The sequence below is a fragment of the Mus caroli genome, unplaced genomic scaffold (genome assembly GCF_978045245.1).
Source record: "Mus caroli unplaced genomic scaffold, Mus_caroli_1 scaffold_4, whole genome shotgun sequence".
Lineage (NCBI taxonomy): Eukaryota > Metazoa > Chordata > Mammalia > Rodentia > Muridae > Mus > Mus caroli.
Window position 1 is genome coordinate 131,820,000 of NW_028227259.1, and position 27,744 is coordinate 131,847,743.

General features: G+C 46.7%; 1 protein-coding gene across 5 annotated transcripts in view; it reads left to right on the forward strand.

Annotated features, from left to right (window-relative positions):
* The window catches only part of Glt1d1 (glycosyltransferase 1 domain containing 1), a 91,657-nt gene that overhangs the window by 53,456 nt on the left and 10,457 nt on the right, over positions 1 to 27,744 (forward strand). For 3 of the 5 annotated variants that reach the window (XM_021163965.3, XM_021163963.3, XM_085837204.1), the window contains 6 exons: positions 5,014 to 5,070; positions 6,640 to 6,735; positions 7,534 to 7,583; positions 19,294 to 19,337; positions 20,446 to 20,566; positions 23,685 to 23,783. In XM_021163965.3, coding sequence (XP_021019624.1) covers positions 5,014 to 5,070; positions 6,640 to 6,735; positions 7,534 to 7,583; positions 19,294 to 19,337; positions 20,446 to 20,566; positions 23,685 to 23,783 — 467 coding nt within the window. Of the gene's footprint in view, positions 1 to 5,013; positions 5,071 to 6,639; positions 6,736 to 7,533; positions 7,584 to 19,293; positions 19,338 to 20,445; positions 20,567 to 21,178; positions 21,305 to 23,684; positions 23,784 to 27,744 lie in introns of all 5 variants that reach the window. The other 2 variants (XR_015047002.1, XM_021163964.3) reach the window with 2 other exon arrangements.

Consider the following 27,744-nt stretch of genomic DNA (forward strand, 5'->3'; position numbering starts at 1 on the left):
CGTGGCCCCGAGGGCTGGCCAATTGGAGCTAAGAGCATCCCAGATGAAACATAGTAGTAACTCAAGGGTTATTCTTAGGAAAGTAGACTCTGACAACATAGACTCTGACATCATTATCTGTTCAGCTCTTGTGCTAATTACAGCTTATTAGAAATACAAAGGCTGTGTGTGTCTTTCATTTGGGAACTAAATGATATAAAAATAGGGTAGAACCCCCAGGTCAGATTTAAATAATTTCTACAACACACCTGCTGGGCTCACACCCACACTCAGCCTAACCTTACGAGGGCACGGTGAGGGCACGGGCAGGCTGTAGGCGCATGTTTTGATTTACCAGTGAGGATCAGTCACTCAAGTTTTAGGTAGCATGCGCTTTACCCAAGCCTTGGCTGGCCCATCTCTTGCGGCTACCCTTTTAAGAACAAAGAACAAACGCAACACTTTTCCATACGCCACCAAGGGCTGGAAGGTGCCAGCCAGGTCACACACCAGTGGATCTTAATCTTCCCAATCCTGCAACAATTTAATACAGACCTCATGGTGTGGTGACCCGCCAACTATAAAGTCATTTACGTTGTTACTTCATAACTGTAATTGCTTTTATTGCTATGGATCGTATTATAAAACGTTTGGAGATTGAGAGTTATCAAAGGGGTTGCGACTGACAGATGGAGAACCCCACATACTAGACAGCACCCAATCCCTAGTATGCTGGTCTCTAGCCCTTGGCTCTCTGGCAGGGTTTTCTGAGCATTCATCTGTCTGAAAATAAGCCTTCTATCTATGGGCAGGCTGCGCCAGGTATTTCTTTGAATTTTCTTTCTTTCTTTTTCTAGAAGAAGACGAGGCCACGGGATGCCCCTGTCTGTCATTCCTCTAATTTAGTTTCCTGAATTCTCATTACATTTAATCTCCAGCCCAGCACGAAGATTTGAACGGCACAGTGGATATAGGATTAACTCCGTCTCTCCCTCTAGGGTCTTCTGGGTCAGGAGGCTCAAAATCAATTTAGAGAGTTGGGGGGAGTGAGCACTTTAAAAAGTTGAATAGGAAATATCAGGGTGCCTTGCACGCCGTTAGTTTGAAGCGTGCATTTCTATTTTATTGATTTTCATTTAAATAACTTATTTTGGAGAGAGGGTCTCCTGTAGCCCAGGACAGCCCTGCATTTGCTGTGTAGCTAAGAATGACCTTGAACTTCTAATCCCCCTGCCTCCACCCCAAGTTGCTAGCATTGTGAGCTTGTATCATCATCTCTGGTTGATCCCTTGCTGGCCAGTGAATCGAGGGCTTCCTCCAAGCTAGACAAGACCTCTACAAATTGTTCCCTAGTCCCATTTTGTAGATTTCTGAGGCAGCTTAAAGAGACAGGAGGAGACAGGATTCTAACCTTTCAATACAGGTGTTTATTGGTACACACCATGAGGGGGCAGACTATTTCCCTCAGGGGAAAAGGGGCAGAAAAAATTGCAACCCATAGCTCAGGTTTCCATTCTGTAGCCCCTGCCTTTCAGAGTTGCCTGGACAAAGCAAGACAGGCTCTCCCACCATGACCAAAGAGCAAGGTTGAACAAGATTGTCTGAGGGAATCCTGTTTCAAGGGTGAGGTAGTCTATCACCAGCCACCTGAAATTTGGAGGGAGCAAGGGAGGGAGGGAGGGAGGGAGGGAGGGAGAGAGAGAGAAAGAGAGATCACTTTATTTTTTTAATAAGTAAAAAATTTTAAGTACTTCCTAGTTTTGTTTTGTTTTTTTAAGATTGATTTATTTATTTTATGTATATGAGTACACTGTAGCTGTACAGAGAGTTGTGAGCCTTCATGTGGTTGCTGGGAATTAAATTCAGGACCTCTGCTTGTTCCGATCAACCTGGTTCACTCCAGCCAACCCCGCTTGCTCTGTCCCTGCTCGCTCTGGCCCAAAGATTTATGTATTATTATAAATAAGTACACCGTAGCTGTCTTCAGACACACCAGAAGAGTGTGTCAGATCTCATTGCAGATGGTTGTGAGCCACCATGTGGTTGCTGGGATTTGAACTCAGGACCTTCGGAAGAGCAGTCGGTGCTCTTAACCGCTGAGCCATCTCTCCAGCCTGAGAGAGCACTTTAAGGCTATTTATTTATTTACGTGTGTATGTTTTTCTGTGTGTGAGTATGGTAGCATATCCATGCCTGGTGCCCACAGAAGAGGCTATCAGATCCAAGAACTAGGAGTTTCAGGTGGCTGTATGCTGCTGTGTGGGACTGGTTCCATGTTTTCTGCAGAAGCAGCTCTTAACCATTGGAGTCTCTCCAGCCTCTGGAGTGTGTTTTTCATTGTGTGTGACTGCTGCGTGTGACACTCAGCCATCATGGCTTCTCAGCTGCACTATGATGCATAGCTTCCTTGCGAGTGATAGGTAGCATCCTGCAGAAATTGGAGCTGAGGACCATGGACCAGTCTCTTCCCAGGGCTGTCGTTCCAAACCATCCGGGTCCCAGGAGACACCAGGCTAGGTTTCCCTAGTGGCAACAGGTGCGGTAACCCGCTAACTGGGCCAAATAGATGTTCCAGCAGTTATTTAAAGCAGGTGACCCAGGTAAGCAAGAAGGTGGGTGTGTCCTCAGCACCATGTCACACAGGGGCACAGGACAGTTGCTTTACCAGGTGCCAGGTCTCCCCAAGCAATTGTGTGAGTTTCTGGAATGGTATCTTGGTGCAGCATTTGGATCACATATTTATATTTTTCTCCCTATTCAATGAGGCCAATTTCCCACCTTGGGGGTACTCACGGCTCTCCCACTGTCCGTCTTAACTTTTCTTCCTCTCCTGGATTTAGTGCATCTCCCTATATCAAGGGTGTGAGTAGACTGGAGTTGTGTCTTGCTCTGGACTTGGTTGGATTGTCCTGTTGCTGACGGTAATTTTTGAGTACACAGACTCGTATATCTAAATATGCTGTACATACATCTATGTGGCGGTGTGGGGTGTATGTGGGTGGCAGGTGGGTTGGGCATGTGAGTATGCAGGTCCTGTGTGGGGGCCTGCAGCCTCCTGCTTTAGCTAAGCAGCCTCCTCTCTGCTTTTCCCGTGTACAGAATTGTATTCCCTTTGAAATTAATACACAAGTCTGGGAAGGTAATTTTTATGTCCATCCCCAGCAGATGTACAGTCTGAGGATCAGATCCAACATTAGCCGCTCATCTCTGGGAACAAAGGCTTAGGCTGCCTTCTCATTTTGACCCTTCCTTCCCCTTAGATTTTATTAAGGAGGAGAGCTTATCATTTATTAAAGACAATCGCTTGACTCCTGACCTTGGATTCCAGTGCCTGAATTCCAATTCTCCGACCTTGAGACCACATCTGTAGCTTCCGGCTCCGACTTTAGTCAAATATTCACTCACTAAGGTTTGCCTGCTGAGGCTAGTTCACAAGATTCAAAATACTGGGGAGGGCATATAAAACCCTCAACGCAGCTTAGCGATATTGTCAAAGGTTAATTCAGAGACCGTGGCCACTTTATATTTACATTCATTATGCATAAGATAACATATTTTCACATGCATATATAATGTTTTATTTTTAAGATTTTATTTAATTTTTAATTATGAATGTGTGTGTGTGAGTATGAGCATTTGGGTGCAATGCTCAAAGCGGGCAGCAGGGGGCATGGAGTGCTCTGGAGCTGGAGTTGCGGACCCTTGAGAGCCGCCACATGGGTGCTTGTAACTAAACTTAGGTCCTGTGCCAAGGTAGTAATCACTCTTAACCACCACGCCCTTTCTCCTGCCCCAGCATATAAGTATCTTGATCATATTCACCTGGAATTTTCTTTATTTTCTTCCTCTTTTTTTCTTCTCTTTTTCCCTTCCCCCTTTCCCCTTCCTCTTCCCTTCCCTTCTTCCTTCCCTTCTTCCTTCCCTTCTTCTTTCCCTTCCTTCCTTCCTTCCTTCCTTCCTTCCTTCCTTCCTTCCTTCCTCCCTCCCTCCCTCCCTCCCTCCCTTTCTTCCTTCCTTCTTTCTTTCTGAGCCAGGCTTTTGTTATATAGTACATGCTGGCCCTGAATTCCCTGTGCAGCCCATCCGGCCCCAACTTTGATGCTATCTTTCTGACTTAGCCTACTAATTACTAAGACTGAAAGTATATGCCATCACACCTGGCTTAGAAGTGTGTGTGTGTGTGTGCACATCTGTGAGTTGAGTGTGTGGGTGGTACTGGGGACCAAACCAAGATATTCAGGCAAGCACCTTACCACTGAGATACACCCCCAGCTCCTGTGATTGTGCTTAAGGCTTTCCTAGGACAAGGCTGTCACTCTTCACTGTCAGTGTGATTCTGTCCAGCGTCACTCTGGTTATTCTATTATCTGTGCTGACTATGTCTGTCTTTTAAAGTTTTACTGCTGTACACAGACACCATGACCTTATAAAGGACAACATTTAATTGGGGCTGGCTTACAGATTCAGAGGTTCAGTCCATTATCATCAAGGTAGGAGCATGGCAGCATCCAGGCAGGCATGGTGCAGGAGGAGCTGAGAGTTCTACATCTTCATCTGAAGACTGCTAGCAGAATACTGACTTCCAGATAGCTAGGATGAGGGTCTTAAAGCCCATGGCCACAGTGACACACCTACTCCAACAGGGCCATACCTTCTTATAGTGCCGCTCCCTGGGCCACGTGTATATAAACCATCACACTGTCCCTCATGCACATGTATGACACATGCAGTATGCCACTTTTATTCTCAAGACTTAAGTAAGCTCAGAAAAAAATATATATGGACAAGTGCCCATCCTGGAGAAGACAACCTTGCACGTGCTTGGTTTTACAGCCAATTACACAGGCTGTAAATGCTGATAGTTTAGGCTAGCTTTTGTGCTGAGTCTATTAACAACTGCTATTCCATCAATTATATGCCAGTTGCCATAAAACACCTCAAGACCTCAGACAACTGTGGCTGTTTCTCATGATTGCTGTGGGTGTGAGCTGTTGTGGTTTTGTGGCTTAACCAGGCACCCCCTGCTTGTTCTAGGTCTGATAATGCTGTTCCCGAAATGCTCACCTCAGGGTGGGACCTCACTCTGCCAGGGTGAGTCTCTTTATCAAGACATTTTTTTTTCCCCTAAGAAGGTTGTGTGGCCAGATGACCAAAGAGTAACAAGGCCTTTCACAACCAAGGCTTAAAGGTCATATATAGCTACTTTCCCTGCATTTTGTTGGCCAGGAAAGTTCCCACTCTCTCTCTAGTGGTCAGGGGTTTTCAGCTTCACCAGTCATAAGAAGAGTCACAAAAAACAAAACAAAACAAAACAAAAAGAGTCCCAAGACTGGTGCCCAATGCTGTCTTGCTATATAGATATGGCACTTCTAAGCCTTCTCTGTATTATTATTATTGTTATTGTTATTATTTTGGTTTTCCAAGACAAAGTTTCTTTGTATAGCCCTGGCTTTTTCTTTTCTTTTTCTTTGTTTTTGTTTTTGTTCTTTGTTTTTCAAGACAGGGTTTCTCTGTGTAGCCCTGGCTGTCCTAGAACTCACTCTGTAGACCAGGCTGGCCTAGAACTCAGAAATCTGCCTGCCTCTGCCTCCCAAGTGCTGGGATTAAAGGCGTGCACCACCATGTCCAGCTTGTATTTATTATTATTATTATTATTATCATCACTATTATTATTGTGTATGGCTGTTTTGTCTGTATGTATCCACAGAGGCCTGAAGAGGGCATCACATCTCTGAAACTAGAGTTACAGATCATTGGGAGCTACTATGTGGGTACTGGGTACTGGGAATTGAACCTGGGTCCTCTGCTAGGACAGCCAGTGCTCTTAACTGCTGAGCCATGTCCCCAGCCAGTTTTCCTCTCTGTTGTTTTTTTTAAAGTTATACAGATAACTCATCTGGTAGAGTGCTTGTCTAGCATGCAGGGAGCCCTGGGTTCGATCCCAGCCCTGCATGAATTGGGAATGGTGGTATCTCCCTCTAGTCCACTTGGGAGGTGGAGTTAGGAGAATCAGAAATTCAAGGCAAGTTTGAGGCCAGCCTGGACTATTATTATAAGAGATACTATCTCGTGTACTACCCACAAGAAAGAAAACACAAACAAATGAGAAAGAGAAAAAAAAAAAACCACTTCATAAACATACATATCTACTTTTAGAACTGTTACAGTTTTCTGAGGTAAAGTTGACAAATCCAACTGGCAAATGCAGAAAAAAAAAACAACAGGATGGGGAGACGTATGTGTGTTTCCGATTCCTATGGACATATGTTCATACCTACCACGCATCTGTGAATTCCCCAGTCATCCATCCATAAAGCCTCTTTTCTAGTTGCATCAACTGAAACTACCCAAGTCCTTCCTGGGCCTGCTGATTTCTCTCAGTAGTGGCTGGATCACACACACACACACACACACCCCGCCCTCCCCCCCCGCCCCCCCCCCCCCGCCTCCATCCTTCCCCCTCTATGGCAGAAACCTTGCATTTCATAGCTAGAATAAAGCTCAGACTTACCTATGTAATCTAATGTGTGCGACAAGGCATTTAGAGATCACGCTAGGGGCGGGAAGGCCAGCGTGAGCTGCTGACCTCTGGTCTCCTTGCTGCAGTGCCGTCACTGTTGCCGGGTAACTTAGCCGGTGTCCCACGCTCTTACATTGCAGAGATTGACCAAAGTGCTGACAACCTGTACATATTCCTTATAATCTGTGGACTCAGACCAGTGAAGGATCCTCTGTACCTTGTGGATGCATTCTCAGGTATGTGTTACGCCCTCCTCGGGGTGGGGGACTTGCAAGTAGAGATGTGCCTTGGCTTTCTGTTCGTACTGGGTGCTCCCAGCTGGTCTCCAACTCTCAATCCTCCTGCCTCAGCATCCCAAGTGCAGGAGTTACAGTGTGAGCCTTCATGCCCAGTGGGACCTTAGCCCCCGCCCGCTTTGTTTATTGCATATAAGCAGACTGTTCCTAGATGATCACTTGGGACACAGCCAGTAGCCATTTGGTAACTTACAGGATTAATATCTCTGTGTAGACTTGCAGCTTCACGTGTGAAGGATGTCAGACAAATTAGAAATAATTATGAGCCTAAGTTAGTTTTTTAAAAAAATCTTACCACTTTTTATAAAGATCCATTTATTGTTATTTTATGTGTTTGTCTGACAGCGTTATATGTGTATGCAGTACCTGTGGATGCCAGAAGAGGGCATCAGATCCCCCAGAATTGGAGTTACAGCTGCCATGTAGTTGCTGGGACCTAAGTTCTGATCCTCTGCAAGGGCAGCAAGTGCTTTTAACCACCGAGCCATTGCTTCAGTCCAAAAAGAAAGAGTTCCTTATGTAAAAGCATACAGTGACACGTAGGTGTTCTGAATAAATGAAATTGATTCTGGATAGACTGAATGAATGCTTAATGAGCTAAGAAGACAAAACTCAAAGTGGAGTCATTTGTAGTTAAGCTGAATTATTTTCCAAGCTGTGACTTGAAAGCCATGTGAGCTCCATTCTAAGTCCTTTTTCTTCTTCTCTTTTTTTTTTTTTTTTCTTTTCCTTCCCAAGAATGGCATCAAGAAACACCCAATGTTTACATGGTGATCGTAGGTCCTGAGGTGAGTTCATGGGCTGTGAATGCCTATCTGATAGCTGGTTTTTTCCTCTTGACTTTGTTTTTGTTTGTTTGTTTTTAAGATTTATTTATTTTTTTATTTACTAAATGTAAGTACTCTATAACTGTCTTCAAACACCCAGAAGAGGGCATCAGATCTCATTATGGAGGGTTGTGAGCCACTATGTGGTTGCTGGGATTTGAACTCAGGACCTTCAGAAGAGTAGTCAGTGCTCTTAACCACTGAGCCATCTCTCCAGCCCACTGACTTTGGGTTTTTTTTTTTTTTTTTTTTTTTTTTGGTTTTTCGAAACAGGGTTTCTCTGTATAGCCCTGGCTGTCCTGGCACTCACATTGTAGACCAGGCTGGCCTCGAACTCAGAAATCTGCCTGCCTCTGCCTCCCAAGTGCTGGGATTAAAGGTGTACGCCACCACGCCCAGCTCTGACTTTGTTTTCTCAAGTTGTGTGTGTGTGTGTGTGTGGTTCCCATTGTGGCCAGCAGAGGGCACTGTCCTTCTATACCCAGATTCACAAGTGGTTGTCTGGTGCCCAATGTGGGTGCTTAGAATGGAATTCATGTTCTTTGTAAAGAGTAGTATATATTCCAACTGCAGGGGCATCTCTCCAGCATCTCTTCTGTCGACACATAATACATTTTCTATAACTGGTTTATGTTCCTCTTCTACATGTCTAGGCATTTTTTTTTTCTTTAAGAAACTAAAGTAAGTTCCCCCCCCTTTTTTTTTATTAAATGCTATTATTTATTTGCGCTGTATGTGTGTGTGGGGGATATTCATGTATCATACCACACACACAGAGGTCAGAGAACAACCTTCAGGAGTCTTTCTCCTGTGTGGGTCCCAAGGATTGAACTTAGGTGTCAGGCATGGTGGTAAGCACCTCTATTGACAAGCTATCTCCTTTGGCTAATAATTTACCTTTTTTAAAAATTGAAAAGTATGAAAAACAAAAACATAAAGAAAAGTATGGGGCTGGAGAGATGGCTCAGTTGTTAAAAGCATGAGCTACTATTCCAAAGGACTTGGCTTTGGTTCCCTGCACCCAAATGGCAGCTCACAACCATTTGTAACTCCAGTTTCAAGGGGTCCAGTGCCTTCATCTGGCTCTTCAGGCAATGCACACATGTGGTGCGCATGCATTTATGCATGCAAAACATGTTTACATGTAAAATATGTTTAAAAAATGAAAATCAGCCAGGCAGTGGTGGTACATGCCTTTAATCCCAGCACTTGGGAGGCAGAGGCAAGCAGATTTCTGAGTTCAAGGCCAGCCTGGTCTACAGAATGAGTTCCAGGACAGCCAGGGCTACACAGAGAAACCCGGTCTTGAAAAATCAAAAATAAATAAAATAAAATAAAAAAATTTTAAAAATGAGAGAAAGAAAGAAAACCATCTCAATCATATCTCAGTGGTAGAGCACTCCCCAAAGTTGTTGTGCACAGCCTTGGATTCAGTTCCCAAAACCACACACACATACAGAGGTGGGGGGAGGTGGAGGGAGGGAGCAAGAGAGGGAGGGGGAGGGAGGGGGAAAGAAAGAGGGAGGGAGGGGGAGGGAGAGAGGGGAGAGAGAGAGAGAAAGAGAGAGAGAGACAGAAAGAAAGAAAGAAAGAAAGAAAGAAAGAAAGAAAGAAAGAAAGAAAGAAAGAAAGAGAGAGAGAGAGAACAGGCCAAAGATTATATCTGCTGATCTCTTATATGGCTGATTTACTGTAAAGATTACAATTAATTCAAACTAATTTATGACTGCAAAGGATAATTAGAAAGCCAGAGGGTCATATGAAGAGGAACTTATTTTAAAATATAAAAGACAAAAGTTCTTCTAAGTCACTATGAATGGTCCAAAATGTTTCAAACTGTGGATGCAGAAGTGATACTGAACCAAGTGTCAGATCATGCTGCTGGCTACTGTTTAGGGACCTTGTGCTGTTGGGCACGGGCACACACACACACACACACACACACACACACACACACACACACATCAAGTTTGACTTTTGGTAGCTCTGGCCAGGAAACTTCCCCTCTCCGCCCTGTGTTGACTCTTGCAAGATGCATGGGGAGCAGACATCTGCCTATCTCCTAGTTCCTCCTCAGTGCTGAGACCACACCTCATGAATGTGGCCTTTTGTTTGCCCTAGAGAAGTTTGGAAAACCAAGTGTACTCTCTGCTCCTAGCTGCATGGCCCTCTTCCTGTGGCTTCTGTTCTAGGCTTTCCACTGTGTATCTGTTCCTTTTAAACTCCTCTACTGAAATCCTTTTTTTGTAATGTAATGAGATGAGGCCTCTGGGAGATGCCTGGACCCAGGGGATGGAGGGAGCCCTCATCAATGTGATCAGGGCCCATATAAAAGGAGCCCCAGGGAGCCACTTTGCCTTGCCTTTATTCATTGTGTGTGGACCCAGCAAGAGGCCACTACCTATGAACCAGGAAGCACTACCTATGAACCAGGAAGCGCACCTCAGGGGGACACCTAGCCTGCTAATGTCCTGATCCTGGCCTCTTACCTCCACAACTCCCTGCTAAGTTTGTAGGACACCCAAGTGACAGTACATCAAAGTAGTGCCCTGGGTGAGCTGAGACAGTTACATCATCTGCTGAGTAGAATTCTCATCTGTGCAGGATGAGCGCCCCCACCCCCACCACTTTGCTTTGTTTGGCCAGATGGGTAATAGGCAAGGTGGAAGTGTTTGCTAATGGACACCCTGACAGAGACCGAGGAAACTAATGTGTACAAGTCCATCTTGGTGAACCAATGAGATTATTGGTGACAGGAGCAGGGAGGACTCAAAGGCAGCTAGATGCATCACCAAACCCCCTATCCCCGAGCCTGGATGATGATACATCCCTGGAGCTCCCTGCCCAACTTGCCCCCAGCTCTACCGAAGGGTGCCCTCCTCGCCAGCAACTGCTTCCTTGCTTCTGCGACCTCAGGAGGCCCAGTGAGTATAGTGGCTAGCTTGTGTCTCCCCTAAGCCTCCACCCAGGAGGAAACGCTTCGATCTGAAGGAAACAGATTCTCCAATATTGCATTCATTGAGCGGCTAGCCTCACGTTCACTCACTCCCTCAGAAGCATCCCCTGCGCCCCCCCCCCCCAACCGAGGGATTGCTTGATATCGTTTCTCAGACTCTTATCTATTTGTCTTATTTTAGTTCCCCGTGGACCTTCCCAGCATGCACAGCTGTTCTCTGCATTCTCCCAGACTTTGGGAATAATCACGTCTACCTCTCAGAATGAGACAAGAAAATGATAATAAAGACAAACTAAGAGGGGAGGGGCTGGTAAACTGTCTCAGTGGGTAAAGGTGCTTGCTTGTTTAGCCTGATGGCTCAAGTTCAATCCCCTGGATCCATATCAGGGAAGGAGAGAACCAATTCCCAAATGTTGTCCCGCAATATGCGTGCAGCCAGACATATAAAAAAGGATTTGAAATATACATTATACACACATACAAAAACTGTGCAACCATGTCAGAGGCCACAGCGACACGGGATCTCGAGTTACTCTCATGACAGAGTGCATAATACAGCAAACATTAGAAGCCCCCGTGGTCTTAAGTAAAAAATTCCAACACTTTAAAAGTTCAAAGTCTCTTTAAAATAGCGAAGCTTCTTAGCTGTGGCTTCCTACCAAGTTCCAAATAAGCTACACACTTGTCATTTTTAGGCGGGAAGAACCAGGGCTCAGTTAGCATCCAAGCAGGGCAGAACCAAACCCCAACACTGTAAACAGTTCACTGCCCAACATCTGGGACTCTCGTGAAGCAGGCTCTAAGACACGTAGGCAGCCCCAGCTCTAGGTTCTGTCACTGCATACTTGGGTGAGCTCCACCCAACACCTGCCACTGTCTCTGAGTGGTCACTATTGTCTGGCATCTTCAATATTCTGGGGTGGCTCCTGTATCTAAGGCTTCAACCCTTACCAGTGGTCTCTCTCACTGCCTAGCCTCTGTCTCTCCCTCTCTCCTCTCTCTCCTCCCCCATCTCCCTTCTCCCCATTTCCCCCTCTTCCCTCTTCCCTTCTCTCCCTCTTCCCTTCTCCCCTCTTCCCTTCTCCCCCTCTTCCCTTCTCCCCCTATTCCCTTCTCCCCCCCCTCCTCTTCTCCTCTCCCCTTCTCCTCTCTCCCTTCTCCCCCCCCCCCCAACTCCACTCCCCCCACCTCCCGAACTCCACAGTCGTGAGATCGCCACTGCAACTGAGGCTGTACCTTTTCTTTCTGGCCTCTGTTTTAGGGCTGTTTTTATCTTCCTTCCAAACGCTGTGACCCATTAACACAGTTCCTCATGCTATGGTGACCCCCAGCCATGACATTATTTTCATAGCCACTTTGTAACTGTAATTTTGCAACGGTTGTGAACCATAATGTAAATATCTGTGTTTTCCAATGGTTATAAGGGACCCCCGTGAAAGAGTCATTTTATTCCACCCCCCTCCAAGGGGTCAAGACCCACAGGTTGAGGAATGCTGTTTCAGGGATTCTGACCCTGCCTTATGGCATTAAGGCTCAGATTCTCTCCATGACCCCTTCAAGCCTAAAGCCTCTGTTAGAGCTGAGGCTATATACCTCCACCAAAGATCTTCTAACCTCTCTGAAGGGACTCCAGCCCTGCCACAGGTTGTTCTAAGTCCCCTACACCCTCAAACCAGGACCATGGTTTACATCTAAGTTTGACTGCCAGCTTAAGCCTCGCAGCCTCGGCCTCCTGGACCACAGCTTCTGAGTGCCGACCCCACCTTCTAGAAGGTGTTAGTGTCTCCTAAATAAATCGCAGCTGACTTTTCTGTCCCAGAGAACCAGGAACCAAAGACTTGCAATTTCAAAACCTCACAGGAAGGAATGGTCCTGCTAGTGTTTCTGAGAGACTCTGAACCTCTCCTCAGGTACCAGTAAGCCGGGTCTCCATCATGTATGCCGCTCTCAGCATTATCCTCCAACCTCCCCCAACAGCAAACCAGCAGTACTCAATGGCTCCTTCAGTCCCAAACTCTCAAATCCTTCCACAATCCTACCACCAACCTCCCCCCACCCCCGCAAAACAAAAACAAAAACAAAGGACAAAAACAACATGGCCAGCAAGATGCAGCTCTCTGATTCCAGCCCTTGTTTGTTTTCTGCCCCTGGGATGTTCACCATAGTCAAAATCAACTTAGACAGGGAAAGGGTTCATTTGACTTACAGTCCATCACAAAGGGAAGCCAGGGCAGGAACTCTAATGGTGCAGAAACTGAAGCAGGGGCCATGGAGGAACGCTGCTTGCTGCTTCCGGGCTTGCTCAGTTAGTTTTCTTATACAACCCAGGACCAAACACCTAAGGGATGACACCGCCCACAGTGGGCTGGGCCCTATCCACATCAATCAACAATCAAGAAAATGTCCCACAGACTTGTCCACAGGCCTGTCTGATGGAGGCAGGTCAGTGGCTCTCCCTCCCAAGGCCTGTACGGTTGGTTGCTCCTCTTGAGATGAGATTCCTCAGTGACGTTTCTGGCTCAGGTCCGGGTCCTCAGATATGCTCCTCTGCCCTCTCAATACAACCTCATTCTTTACCATTCCCAACCTCTCCACGTCTGTAATGCTCACACCCAAGTGCTCAGTTTATCCTTGTTCTGAAGTCTGGAACTGGAGGAGACTTAAGCCACTTTGTACTTGACTTTGAGTATTTGCTGCAGTATCAGGGACTCATGTACTGACGAGGTGGGTTTGTCAAGTGTCCACATGTCAGGACACATTGAAATTCTTCCTTTAATGGCCAAAGCATACAGTGCATTAATACCAACCCTTACCCTCCCGAATCTTCCTGTCTGGACCCTGATAGGAGCGCACTTTCTTCTAGTCCATTTCTTGCTCTCTGCCGAGCTCGAGTCTCAAATAGCACTTATGGTGTAAGAGGGATGGACGCTCAGCAGGCTTACTTAGCTTTTCCAGGTCACAGTCCTATGGCTTGTTGCAAAATTGTATCAACTTGGCTAGATCATGACCAGTGAAGCAGAGTCTGGCAGTTATTGCGGAATCACTGTGGTGTTCAGCAGCAACTACCTCTGCCACCTTCCAGGAATCCCGTTTATGTGTCAGACTCTGGTGAAGACACTGTAGGCTCACTGACATACCTCATCTTAAGAGCTCAATGAGGAAACCATTGGGAATGAGCATGAGACAGCTCACTGGGACAAGGGTCACTCAAGGCTGGGCGTCTAAGATTTAAAAAAAACAAACAAAAAAAAAGAGTCCCTCCCACTTTGCTTCTAAGACCTGCTGATATTCCAGGTTCAGGAAGAGGGTGTCAGGGTGTCCTTTAATAGGGAGAGAGGACCGTTCTGTGAGGCCACTCACCAGACCCTGTTCAGTGGGGAGAAGTGAGGATGAGCCAGGAGCTGGTGGGCTGAGACTCGGGGTTGCACGGCAATGGCCACAACAACGGAATCCCAAACTGTCTATGTAATACACACATGTTGTTTTCAAGATTTAGTTTATGTACATGAATGTTTGACCTGTATTATGGATATGCAGCACATGGGTGCCTGGTGCCTGCCGTGGTCTCACTACCATGACCTGATGGCCGGTCAGTTAACTCTGCCCCGTCTTTGGGCCAGACCTGCCTCTGTGTTGTGAGAAAAGCTAGGTCATATGGCTCGTCTGAAGGGTGACATGCCCTTCATTGACTTTGATGATAATTACCTAACTGCTCTTGACTTAACCACATGCCTCAGTTTCCACGTCTGCAAAATAGGAATGATTAAGAGAGTAGTACCTTCTTCCTGGCCCAGTACTAACGAAAGCGAGCTCTTCCTGTCCTTGGGGGAGTGTCCTGGGACTACAGGAAGCATAAGGGACTATTAAAGTCAATGTTCCCTTCCCGCTCTGACTGCCGGGATCCTGTTGTAGCTGCGGGATGCTCTGAATTCAGCGTGGGTTTCCAATGGATGCTCCTTTGATCTCTCAGTTTCTCTGTTTGAGAGAAGTGTTCCCACTCACAGGGCATCTTGTATGGCACCTTCCCCAGCTCTTTGATGAGGCGTGCTGGAGGCGAGGGAACGCTTGCTTTGGGCATGACAGCCTAATGACTTCCCCCAGCAACTTCTTAATAGCAAAGATTATTTCCCCTAAGCCTTCGAGTTGAAACAATATCTTTTGTTAGGAAATAAACAAGCTTGGAAGGAGGAAATGAGAATTCTTCTCTTGCTGCTTTCAAAGCTTTCCTCCCCCCCCCCCCTTTAAAAATTTCATTAAATAAAAACATCCACTCCTCCTTTCCTCTTCATCTTGTGTTTTGTTACACTCGGCTTCACTAAGAGATTTGAAAGTGAACCGATGTGGAAAGTAAACCCAGAGAAAGCCGGTGTCGATTGTAGTTTCATCTTAAGGCTTGTTTTTCACTCCTTAGCTATGTCCCCAGCTTTGCATTCTAGCCGTCTCGGAACACAACTTGTATCCTTGACAAATTATCTTTCCCCAAACAGTTCATCTTGAGAGCCAGTGCATGCTAATAAAGACAAAAAGAGGACTGGGCTGGCAGAAACAAACCCATGTAAAATTTTAAGGTGAAAATTAACATGTAGAAGGAAAGGTTTTCCCTTTTTAAATATTTGTGTGTGCGCGCGAGGGTGCGCAAATGCATGTGCGTGATATGATGCATGTGTCTAGAGATCAAAGGACAACTTGCAGGTATCGGTTCCCTCCTACAGTGTCCCAGGTTGGGGGGTGGTGTATCCCTGGGAACAAGCTTAGGTCACTCTGCTTAGTGGCAACCACCTTTGCCCATTGAGCCATCTTGCCAGCCTAGAAGGGAGCTTTCCCTGGAGGGCTGACTTTCACATTGTAATAGGCTAGGGTTCTGCTGGCATCTGGTTGCTTAAGAATTTGAGCATGAGGCCTCAGGAGTGGGAAGTCAAAAGGGGGTTCTCGTGCACAGGACTGTTCTAGTCACTGTGTGGGAGCCAGGGAAGGAGACCGAGGTGCAGCGGAAAGAGAGGCAGAGCTATCGTAGATGGTGACCCTGGGGGTGGCAGGTAGCAGGCAGGATAGTTTTCGGGGAGGTGTGGCTTCTGGCCAGGACTGTCAGGGGGAGTGAAAGCATTTTAGAGATAGGACACTGGCTGCATCCTGGAGGATGATGACTCCTGGAGACTGGGACGCAGGTTGGCCAGAGGGAGAACAGTGAGGAAAGTGGCAGGAACTTCATGGGTTTTTATAGCCTGCATTCGCGTGTGTGCACACGGATATGTCTATGTGTGCCTGTGTGTGTATGTGCTCATGGGCTCACTGCAGATGGGTGCAGTTTCCTGTGGGGGACCATCTACCTTTTTGTTGTCGTTTTGAGACAGGGTCTGTCGTTGTCCTGGGGTTCACAGACTTGGCTACAATGCTTACTCTCCAGGAAGGGTCAAGTGTCCTCCATTCCTCTCCCCCCAGCTAGAAATATGAGCATGTACCATAATTATTCATTTAAATTATTTCTTTTGCATGTATGTGTGCCTGATTATAATGTGTGTGTGTTCATATACCTACACACACCATATATGTGTGTGTGTATGTATATAATATTATTCACCACTTGAGTATAGGGGCTCCTGGAGGCCAGCAGATGGTATCAGATCCCATGGAACTGCAGTTACAAATGATGGTTTTGAGTTGGATGTTGGGAACCTGGTCCTCTGCAAGAGCAGTTAGTACTATTAATTAACCACTGAGCCATCTCTCCATCCCTGACACCTAGATTTTCTTAAAATGTGGCGTCTGGGGATTGAACTCAGGTCTTCATGCTTACAAGGCAAACACTTTACCAACTGGGCCATCTCTCCAGCCTCTGTTCCTTGAGCTTTGTAGGAGAGCTATCTGATGAAACTAAACAGAACCAAGAGAACTTGGCTTCCAGTCTGCCCAGACTAGGATACTGGCCCAATCGTTTTCCTGCTCTGGGACTCTGGTGAAGTTACACAACCTCTTTGAGTCCTCCTGTATAGAAGAGTTCAGTAATGACATTGTTGCTAGAACTAAGTAAATGGTTTTAAAGGGCTTAGCACATGTTTTTCTGGCTTAGGTGGCCACTGAGTATTAATTATAAACAGCTAAAACAGTAGCAATTTGTTGTTCGTAGCTATGAGCTCTTCTCTGCACAGATCTTTCTAGGGATAATTGCAAATTCTTATGCATTCATGTTTGATATAATATAACCCTACTAATTTCCAGGCACATAGTGGCCCCAGGACTGTCAGTAAATGTAACACCATCAGTCCTTAAGCAGGCATCCTAACAGTTGGAAAGATTCAAGGCCCACCACACAGTGCTTCCTGTCAGAAGAAAGCGAAACAGAGTTTCTAGACAAAGGCATTATATCACCTGGCATTATAAAGCGCGCTGTTCCGGCATTTGCTTTCAGCTAGCCAGCGTGCTTGTAATTCATGATGGCTATTGGCACCGTGTAAATGAGAACAGGAATTGAAGCTACTTTCTTTGCAGCCTGGCTGGAGCCACAGTCAGGAGGGGCTGCTAGCATCCCGAATCCCTGAGCTGGGTTCACACCCTTGCTGTGTCTTTGAAGCAAGGTCTGGGCTTAAAAAAAAAAAAAGTTGTAAAGATGTATTTATATTTTCATTTGTGTGTGTGCATGCAGATGTCATCAAGCTCTCTTTCTTCATTCCTCCTGAAATAAGTTTTCTTTTCTTTTCTTTCTTTCTTTCTTTCTTTCTTTCTTTCTTTCTTTCTTTCTTTCTTTTTTCTTTCTTTCTTTCTTTCTTTCTTTCTTTCTTTCTTTCTTTTTTCTTTCTCTTTTTTTCTTTGTGAATCACGATCTTATTGTGCACGTCTGGATGACTCCCTACATAGACCAGGCAAGCCTCATTCTTACAAGAGATCCACCTGCCTTTGCCTCTCAGATATTGGGATTGAAGGTAAATGGCACAGTATCCAAGGAGCTGAAGGGGTTTGTAGCCCCCTAGGAGGAACAACAATATGAACTAACCAGTAACCCCAGAGCTCCTTGGGACTAAACCACCAACCTAAGAGTACACATGGAGGGACTCATGGCTCCAGCTGCATATGTAGCAGAGGATGGCTTAGTCAGTCATCAATGGGATGAGAGGTCCTTGGTCCTGTGAAGGTTCGATGCCCCAGTTAGGGGAATGCCAGGGCCTGGAAACAGGAATGGGTGGGTTGGGGAGGAGGGGAAGTGGGGAGGGGATAGGGGGTTTTCGGAGGGGAAACCAGGAAAGGGGATAACATTTGAAATGTAAATAGAAAAAATACCTAATTTTTAAAAAAAGGTGAATGTCACCATTCCTGGCCCCTATTTTTTTTTTTTAATTACATTATTATTGACTTCTTTATTTTGGAGGAGGCAGGTGTGCCATGGTGCATGTGAGTCCTGGATTGTCACCTCAGGTCAGGCTTGACGGCAAGCACCTTTACCCACTGAGCCATCTTTATCTCGGTGACACTAGAGTTTTGTGCTGAAGAATGCTTTTTTACAACTGTTTGAAAATCGTATTCACAGCTGATAATAGTGGCCAGGTGGGAGGCGGAGGGACCAATCTGACGGAGTTAGTCAGTCAGGTGTAGCCGGTTGGATGTCTCTGGGAAGAGTTTGTGGTGAGTTGCAAGGAGGTTGATGACTCTTCCGCCTCAGGGAAGGGAACTGACCTTGAACTCTGTATGGAGCCAGGCATGACCTTGAACTTCTGACCCACTTGCCTCTACCCCCAGTCCTGTATCACAGGTGTGCACCTCCAAGCCTAGCCTAGCAGAATGTTTTCTGGAGTCTGCTACTGCATAATGTAGTCCCTTCTCTTTGTGTCTGAATAATGCTCACACGGATAAACACGTTTTATAATTCATCAGCCTAGGGGCGTGCCCTTGCTTTAAAAACTGTACTTCTGAGAGGGCTCCTAAAACAAACCTCAGTTCCATGGGCTGCTTTGATGAAGGCTTCCCACTCGTTCCCTTGATGGATTTTTATGACAAATTCCATCTGCATTGTTTAAGAAAGCAAGCCTTTCCCCGAAGGATTGGACAGTTAAATTGTCCTGTCTGTAGGCACTCTCCACTGTCCTTTGAAGCCCTTGGGTTTCCCTGGGCTCTACGTTCAGAGAGGATGTTACACACAGACCCTGCCCACTTCTCTTTTCTTATCTTCCTTGTGTAAGGGCTGGACTTGGGCTGTTCGTCTGTTTCTTGTATATTCTTCCTTTCAGAACTACTGGGTGGGCTTTGATCCTGTTAGGATTCGTGTGCTGAAGACTTAGATTTAGGTCAGGTTTGCTCCAGCCCCAGACAACGTCTTTCAAATATCCTGGGCTGGTCTGGAGTTTGCCACACAGTGGAAGATGGTCTTGAACTCACGGTCCTTTTGCTTCCTTGCATGTGTTGAGGTCACCGGCTTTCCATTATCACACCTGGTTTATGGAGTGTTAGGAACTGGACTTAGGGTTCTGTGTTCGATAGTTAGTTGCTCTACCATTCATTCCCATCTGCAGAATTGGATTAAAAAAAGAATTGTGTGTGTGTGTGTGTGTGTGTACACGTCATGGTGCATATGTGAAGGCAGAGGACAATACATTCGGGAGTCAGTTATCACCTTCAACCACGTGAGTTTCTGGGATCATGTCTAGGTCCTCAGGCTTTTGAGGCAAGGGCCTGTACCTGCTGAGCCATGTGCCATTTTTAAGGGTTTCTTGTCCCTCCTTTTTCCAGGTAGATCCAGTGTTTACAAGGGAAGTGAAAGAGCGGGTAAGGAGGTAAGAATGACGGGCAGGGGCACCTGCAGGCCGACGGCATCTTGCACACTGGGAATTCTGCGTGGCAGAGTGAGCAGTTCAAGCCCCAGCTTACTGACCTCTGTTTCTGCTCTAAGCAGGGTTGAAAGTGCAGCCTCCTAAAATGTTCCCTGTGACCTCCCAAGGTCATGCTTTGGGTTACGGGGTAGAGGCCAATAAATGGACTCACTCAAAGTGTAAGACACTCTATCTCCCTAGTCATCTGGGGAAAGGCCAGAGCGAAGCACTGGTTTCTGGCTAAGGGTCTTGCTGCAGATCCCAGGCTGGCCTGGAATCAGAAGCCTCTATGTGCCTGGGCCCTAGGTGCATGCCTCTATACCTGATTTAGTGAAGAGGTCTTGAAGATGATAGGGTTGTTTTTGTTTTTTGTTTTTTATTTTTTTTACTAATGACACTGGGAAAAATGCAATTATTTAAAATAACAAAGATTTGGGGACTGGAGAGATGGCTCAGTTGGTTAAGAGCATTGACTGCTCTTGCAGAGGACCCAGGTTCAATTCCCAGCACCCACAGGATGGCTCACAATCACTTGTATTTCCAGTTCCAGGGCATCTGGATGGGATGCCGTCTTCTGGCCTCTGTGTGTAATGCAGTCACATGGTACATACACACATGCATTCTTCGGTCAAACCCTGATACACATAAATAAATCTTAACAAAGATTTGGAAGAATGAAGGAGCTTCCTTGTATTTAGCTGATGACGGTGCAGACTGCTATAGTCTCTTTGGAAACAACTGATCAGTGTATCTGTCTAAATTGCATTTTTTTTTTCTGCCAGTAATAAGGGACCCAGTTTCACTCGATATACAAGTTGGGTCTTAATTGTTCACATAAAATTGAGTGGGGCTGAGCCGGGCGTGGTGGTGCACGCCTTTAATCCCAGCACTCTGGAGGCAGAGGGAGGAGGATTTCTGAGTTCGAGGCCAGCCTGGTCTACAAAGTGAGTTCCAGGACAGCCAGAGCTATACAGAGAAACCCTGTCTCGAAAAAACAAAAAAGAAAAAAAAAATGAGTGGGGCTGTGAAGAGGGCTGAAACAGCTGTGCTACCTCTGCTCTGTCCTCTTCAGGGCTGCAGGGGTGCGGCTGATCCGAGAGATGTGCCAGGAAGATCTGCATGCAGTGGTGAAGAGCTGCTTTGCGCTGGTCAACAGCTCAGTCTCTGAGGGCATGTCAGCCGCCATCTTGGAGGTAACTGCAGCTCGAATGCCCAGGATGTGGTACCATTCTTTCTCTTCTCCAATTTTTAAAAACGATTTATTTAAAAATTTTAAGTTACATGTATATACGTGTGTCTGTGTGGGCGTACAAAGAAGTGAGTGCGGTTGTCGGTGGATACCAGATGAGGGTGTCTAGATACCTTGGAGCAAGTATGAATTTGCATCAATTGCTCTAGAAGTGCATGACATGATCTTGTGTCATCTTTGTGTCCGGCAAAGAAGCCTGTACTCTGTGATAACTGTCAGCCTTGGTCGGGTGCTCAGCCCCAGCCACTGGGGCGGTTTGTTGCCCCCAGCAACTAACTTTTAACCCAGTGTAGAGAAGGTGCCCAACTGTACTTCCATACACATTCCCCTCTCTGCTCCTATTTCTTAAGAAAAGGCCAAGGGCCTGAAGTTTGCTGAATGGTTTTCTGAGCAGCACACCCAGCTTTCTCTGTGGTGTAACTGCTGTGGCACTCGGCTTGCCTCCTAGGAAAGGCAGCTGCTAGCAATTCCAATGCTCTTGAAGCGTCGCTGTGGCCTTCCTTTGAGAAGGCAAAATAACCTTTGGGAGACCGGCTCTGAAAGAAGTTGATTTTAGGGGGAGTGGTCAGCGTGCCTCTTCAGAATCCCTTCAGATGGCCAGCGTGTTAATCACGGAACACACGCCCATCAACTGGGCCAGGAAGTGAACTTTTGACCTTTCCGAATCTGCTTTCGGGAGCAGGCAAGTACAAATGCCCATTGGCTAAAATACACGCTTCTCGCAGAAAAAACGTGTCAAGAGCAAATGTCAGCCAGATGCACAGTAGCCCGGTGATTATTGCTAAAAGCCCGCCAGGCCTTTCCCACTCAAGCATACTGTGGATTTGAAATACTAACACCCCCTCAAGCCCCCGCCCAGTAGAATTACCTTAAAGGAGGGAGATGGAGAGATGGCTCAGTTAGTTCAGTGCTTGATGTGCTGAGTCCAATGCCCAGGACCCATGGGAAAAACCAGGCATGGTTGCTTTGTGAGTGTAATCCCGGGGATGGAGAAGGCTTAGAGGGGAGCCAGGCATATACCCCTGGGGCTTGCTGGACCTAATAGAGTCTGTGAGCTCCAGGCCAGCGAGAGACCCTGTCTCAAAAAACAACAACAACAACAACAAAGAAGAAACACAAAAAAAACAAGGTGGGCAGTTTCTGAGGACGGGGCCACGCCAAGTTTTCCTTTGCCTTCTACACATCCGCAAGCACCCCCCTCCCCATACACAAAGAGTATAAAGGGCTGTCTTCATATTCCCAGTTTTCCTGTTTGGACCACCAACGGAGATGTAGCCAACATGCAGACCAGACCTCTGGGTTAGGTTTTGGGACCCCGGTGGGACAAGGGTGGAAGATCTAAAGCTACGAGCGAGCAGGAGCATGCTTGACCGTAGCCAGTTATGCTAGCTCTAGTGATTGGAAAACCTTGAAGGGCCCTGTAAGAGAGTTTTAAAATGCTTGTGCCATTTTGGTGCCAAAGTATGGGGGGGGAGGGGTGAGATATAGAGAGATTGATTTTATGTGGGGGCACGGGACAGGACCATTCCTTATTCTTTTGAAAAGCAAGCCGAAGCTATTTTTCAAGTGTCAGAACTAGAAAGACTTGCTAAGGGCATGCATTTGGGATGTGGAAGCTGTAAGGAATTTTGCAAGGGGCTGGGTGGTCTTTGCGTAGACGAAATACACTGCCAGCCGGCCACTGGCCAACCTCACCCAAGCCACTCTCCGCTCAGTTCTGTGAGTTTGCATGAACACCTTCAGATCAAGACGTTCTCCCATACTAGCAGTGATCAGTCAGAATGGTCACCCATGCCACAAAGTCGCAGCAAATCCTTGTTCGAGATAATAGAGATAGGGCAGTCCGACTCAGGACTGCCTGGCTGCAATCTTCACAAGCCACACCCTGCAGGTGAGCTGTGCATCCCTAAAGCCTGGCTGTTCTCTTTTTATGGGGTACAGGTTCCAGCAGCTGTGTTCCTCATGCCATTGGAAGATAAAGACTGGTTCAGCCAGGTGTAGTATATAGCACACACCTTTAATCCCAGCACACTGGAGGCACAGGCAGGTGAATCTATGATTTCGAGGCCACCCTGGTTTGCAGAATGAGGTCCAGGACAGCTAAAGCACGGAGAAAGTTTGTTTCACCTCCCCACCCCCCACCCCAGGCAGCTCTACTAAGGGTGGGGGCCTGGGCCACAGGGATATTAGTGAGCCTGAAAGAGAAGGTCTGCCCACCCCACAAGAGGAGCTTGATCTAGTCTAGGGAGGCCAGGTGAGTCTGTTTTGGAAAAGGGAAGCTGTATGTCTCGTGTCCTGGCATTTTGTGTGTCTGTCCCCCAGCGCCGGGCTCTGCCCCTCCTCTGTCTTTCCCTGCCTGCTCTGTGCATTTACTCTGAACGCGAGCAGGCCTATTTCCAAACACCGTCTAGCGCGGGGCTGTGCCAGCTCCAGCTCTGTCAGGACCAACTTCCCAATGTGTTCCGGGATTCTCAGAGCTTGTCTCTTCTCAGAGTTTGCCATTTTTTTTTTAAAAAAAGAGATTTATTTTTTTATTTTAAATGATAGACGCTCATGGGTGTCTATGTGGGGGGATTGTACACATGTGGGGGGGTGTCCCTGGTGGCCTGGAGAGGGCTCTGGAGCCCCTGGATCTAGAGTCACCGGTGATTGTGAACTATCATTCAGCTAGGGTACCGTAGGCAACCAAACTCTAAACCTATGTAAGAGCAGCGAGCACGCTTAACCTCTGAGCCATCTCTTCAGCCCCAACCACCTTAGGTTTGTGAGAGAGGGTCTTTCGCAACCTGGAGCCTGACAAATAGACTGGACTGGCTGGCCAGTAAGTTCTAGGGATCCCCCTGGTTTGGTCCCTGCCACCGCACCCCCAGTATTGAGATTATAGGTATGCACCACCATGCCTGGTTATTTATTTATTTATCTATTTTATGAGAGTTCCAGGAGACTGGACTCAGGTCCTGATGCTTGCAGAGCAAGCCCTTTACCACCTAAGCCATCTTCTTCCAGCCCCCTTGCCTGGTTCTTAGATGCTACCTTCATCCTCATTCCTCCCATCTTCACAGGCAATGGATTTGGAAGTTCCCGTGCTAGCCAGGAACATCCCTGGGAACTCGGCTGTGGTAGAGCATGGAGTCACGGGACTGCTGTTTTCAAACCCTCAGGTAAAGAGAGTCCTTTCCCCTGTGTTTGCCTCATTGGTGTGAGTTCTGACTGAGCGAAGAAAGCTCATGAATTTGGGGTTCTTCTAAGCCTCCCTGCTCCTGGTGGAGGTAGAGCCGTCCAACATGCTCAGTGACTTCTCTTCTCACCCTGGAGGGATATGCAGCATCTAGACTTCCAGGGTACTTCTGACCTGAGGATTTTAGCTCAGCCGGCTAAATGTTCGCTTGGCATGTATAAACCAGGCATGGTGGTGTATACCTGTCTGTCATAGAACATTCAGGCCATAAAAGCAGGAGGATCAGAAGTTTAAGGTCAACCTCTGTTATATAGCTAGTTCGAGACTAGCCTACATGAGACCTTGTCTAAAACAAAACCAAAACTAACCCCACACAAACAAACAAACCAAAAACTAACGCACAAGGACTTTGCCGGCTAGTCTTCTCCGAAGTTGTTGTCTAGGGGCAGGGTGGAGTAGAAGAAAAGGTCTTCTAGCTACCTGATGCCTTGTGTGTGACACAGTGTATTCTGGGGGCTGGGGGCACAGCACCCTGCCTCTCTCATGTTCAGGTCCTCTCAGGTGAGTCTCAGTCCCTGAGTCACAGAGGCAGCCCAAACCTCCCATCCCTGTCACTACAGAACTTAGAACTTTACTCACAGATGTGTTTGGACCCACCATCTTCACGTTGGCTTTACCGACGGATGTTTAGAACAGCAAGCCCTTCCTAGTTCTGTGTGGGGAGAGCTGCGATTCTTCACACTCCGAAATAGTGCGCGAGACACGGATGTCACATGTACCCAGTGTATGCTGGGATACGTTGCTCTAAAAACAAATAACGCAAGCTTTAAGGAACTCCAGGCTGGCACTGGCTTTAATCAACCACAGAACTTAGACTTGGATGCAGGGGAAGCTAGAGCAATTTCAAATATGCATTCAAATATGTATGAGAACCAGCACTTCATTTATTAAGAAGAACTGTCCTGTCAGACCACCGGCTTTGGGAGTTAAAATATGTATATGCAATGCCTAGCGCATAAATAATGCGTAAGCATAAATGCTCTTTGAAGTCAAGCTAAATATAGTTACTCATTCTGCGTTAGCTGTTATTCCTTAATTGAGAACATAAAGAAACCTGGTTTTCCAATGTAGGGCTGGAAATAAAAGACTGAAGTGTTCAGAGAGATTGGGAGATTGGGGCCTGTGCAAGGGGGTGGGGTGCATGGCCAGGAACCTTGGCCAGAGTCTGGGGCTCAGTGGACGGTCAGCAAAGAAAGGGCGGTCATGGTTTGTGGACTATGAAGTTTGAATTTGTCCAGGCACCATGTAAGAGAGGAGAATGAGGGAAACCTGTGGATCATACATCAAGCCTGGGTGTGGAGACTGAAGAACGTGGCCATTTTAGATGCTGGGATGAGGTTCAGCTGGCAGAGTGCATGAAGCTCTGAGTTCAAGCACCAGCACTGCCTGAAACTGCACAAGGCAGTATGTAACTACAAATCTAGAACTCTAGCAGTTCAAGTTCATCCTTGGAGACAGCTGTGCGGTCCAGGGTGCCCAGCCTTTATCTCTTTCTTTGTTGACACTTTCCTGGCTCCAGCCTTCTCCTCAGGTCCCCTTTAGAGGGCTCAACCCTTCAAAGTGACAGCCTGCTAATGGGCAATGGAGATTTGGTGCCCGCTCACTTTCAGGATTTGGGCCTCTCCCGTCTGTGGTTCTTCAGCACCTGAGACAGCACCTGCCCCTAAGCCTTTGACAGTGAGTGGTAAGTCTTACACTCACCCCTGTGACAGGAGCATAGAAAAGACTCTGGAAGGAAGGGGTTGTATTAGTGTTCTATTGCTGTGGTAAATGCCATGGCCAAAAGCAACTTGGGAAGGAAAAGGTTTTGTGTGCCTTACACATCCGGGTCACAGTTCCATCACTGAGGGAATTCAGGGCGGTAACTGGAGCAGGAGCAGGAGCAGGAGCAGGAGCAGGAGCAGGAGCAGGAGCAGGAGCAGGAGCAGGAGCAGGAGCAGGAGCAGGAGCAGGAGCAGGAGTTCTGCTTGCTGGCTTGCTCAGCCTGCTTTCTTACACAACCCATGACTGCCTTGCCTAGGAGTGGCACCGCCCATAGTGGGCCCCACTCCCCCACATCAATCAACAACCAAGAAAATTCTTCCCAGGGATGCCCACAGGACAATCGGATGGAAACAGTTCCTTTATTGAGGTTCCCTCTTCCCAGGTGACAAAAACTAAGCAGTATGGGGCATTTGTTTGGGGATCTTACAAGGAGAGCCAACTGAAGCATCTACATCTACAGCTACCTCTACATATCTCTCCATGTCTATATCTATGTCTGTATCTATATGCATATCTCCATCTTTCTATCTCTATGTCTATATGCAATCTCACTATATAGCTAATGTCGAGGTATATCTATCTCTATATATATCTAGATAATATATTTCTATATTTATATCCCATACTTATGCCTATATCTATTTTTTTTTTTTATATCTAAAAAGTTGATGACTAAGCACATTTCACTGTCAGGACAGAATAAGCTCTGGTTTTGTACACTTCACCTCTGGAAAATTTCAATTTGAACGAGGCTTCCCGAACCAGCTCAGCATTGATTTCTCATTACCTCAACAATCTGGTTATTTCTCCATTTAAGAAGGAAGGAGTCCAGCGACTTTCCTAGGTGTTTTTATAGCTCAGTTTTATAGCTTCAAAATTAAGATCTATATGATATTTAATAGAAATCGTGAATTCATATTCTGCCAGAGTTGGGCTCTTCAAGGGCGGCTCAAGCTGATTTGCTAGGTTTTCTTTTTGTTCTTTAAACAACTATCGAGAAATAAACTTGGGGATACAAATGGTGGTGGTGGCTAATGTTTATAAAGGACATGCTGTATTTGAGCTCGTATTCTTAGTGGCCAACATGACATGGCTTATGTGTCTCTGTCTCTGTCTCTGTTTCTCTCTCTCTCTCTCTCTCTCTCTCTCTCTCTCTCTCTCTCTCTCATTTGAGACAGGGTTTCCCTGTGTAGCCCTGGCTGTCCTAGAACTCACTTTGTAGACCAGGCTGGTCTCAAACTCAAAGATCCTCCTGCCTCTGCCTCCCAAGGGCTGAGATTAAAGGTGTGAGCCACCTCTGTACACCCAGCTTATGTTTAAAACACACACACACACACACACACACACACACACACACACACACAGACAGACACACACACAGTCTATGTAGCCCAGGCTGTCTTCAAACTCACTATATAGCCAAGCATGACCTTGAATGTCCGATCCTCCTGTCCACCCCCTCCCACCTCCCTGCTGCAGAGATTATAGATGGCCACCGACACACTGAGCATATGTGGTACTAAGGATCAGACTTAGGCCAACCATGCCATCTATCTACAGAGCCGCACCCTCTTCTCAAGGCTATGCCTTTCTTAAAGACATCTCTTTCTTTAAGCAGGGATGGCTTTGATTGTGTTTGGGGAAAGCAAGGTACTCTGGGAAATACCATTCTCAAACTTGTCCTACCTGGAAGGTGGCAGTGCTCAGGGGTCTTGTTCCCATTTGAAACCCACAGTGGCGTGTAGGCACACTCGGTTGTATGCCGTTCCTTCATCCAGAAGATGGAGATAAGACTCTTCCTTTTGGAAGTAGCAGATGCCGTGCCAATTGCTTTGAAGAAGATTTTTGAATCATTGAATCTAGAGAGATTTCACATTCAAATTTAGAGCGCCAGCAAGATCGCTCAATGGTAAAGGCACTTAGCACTGAACCTAAAGATTTGAGTATTAGCCCCTGGGACCTAAATGGTGGGAGGAGAGGACAGATTTCTGTAAGTTGTCCTGTGACTTCTATATGTTAAAAAAAAAAGTGCAACCCCCGGCCCCCAGAAGTTAGTTAAGCAGTCAGTAAGCATCCAGTCCCCTATCCCTGTGCATGTGGATGCTCACTGGCCCCCAGCA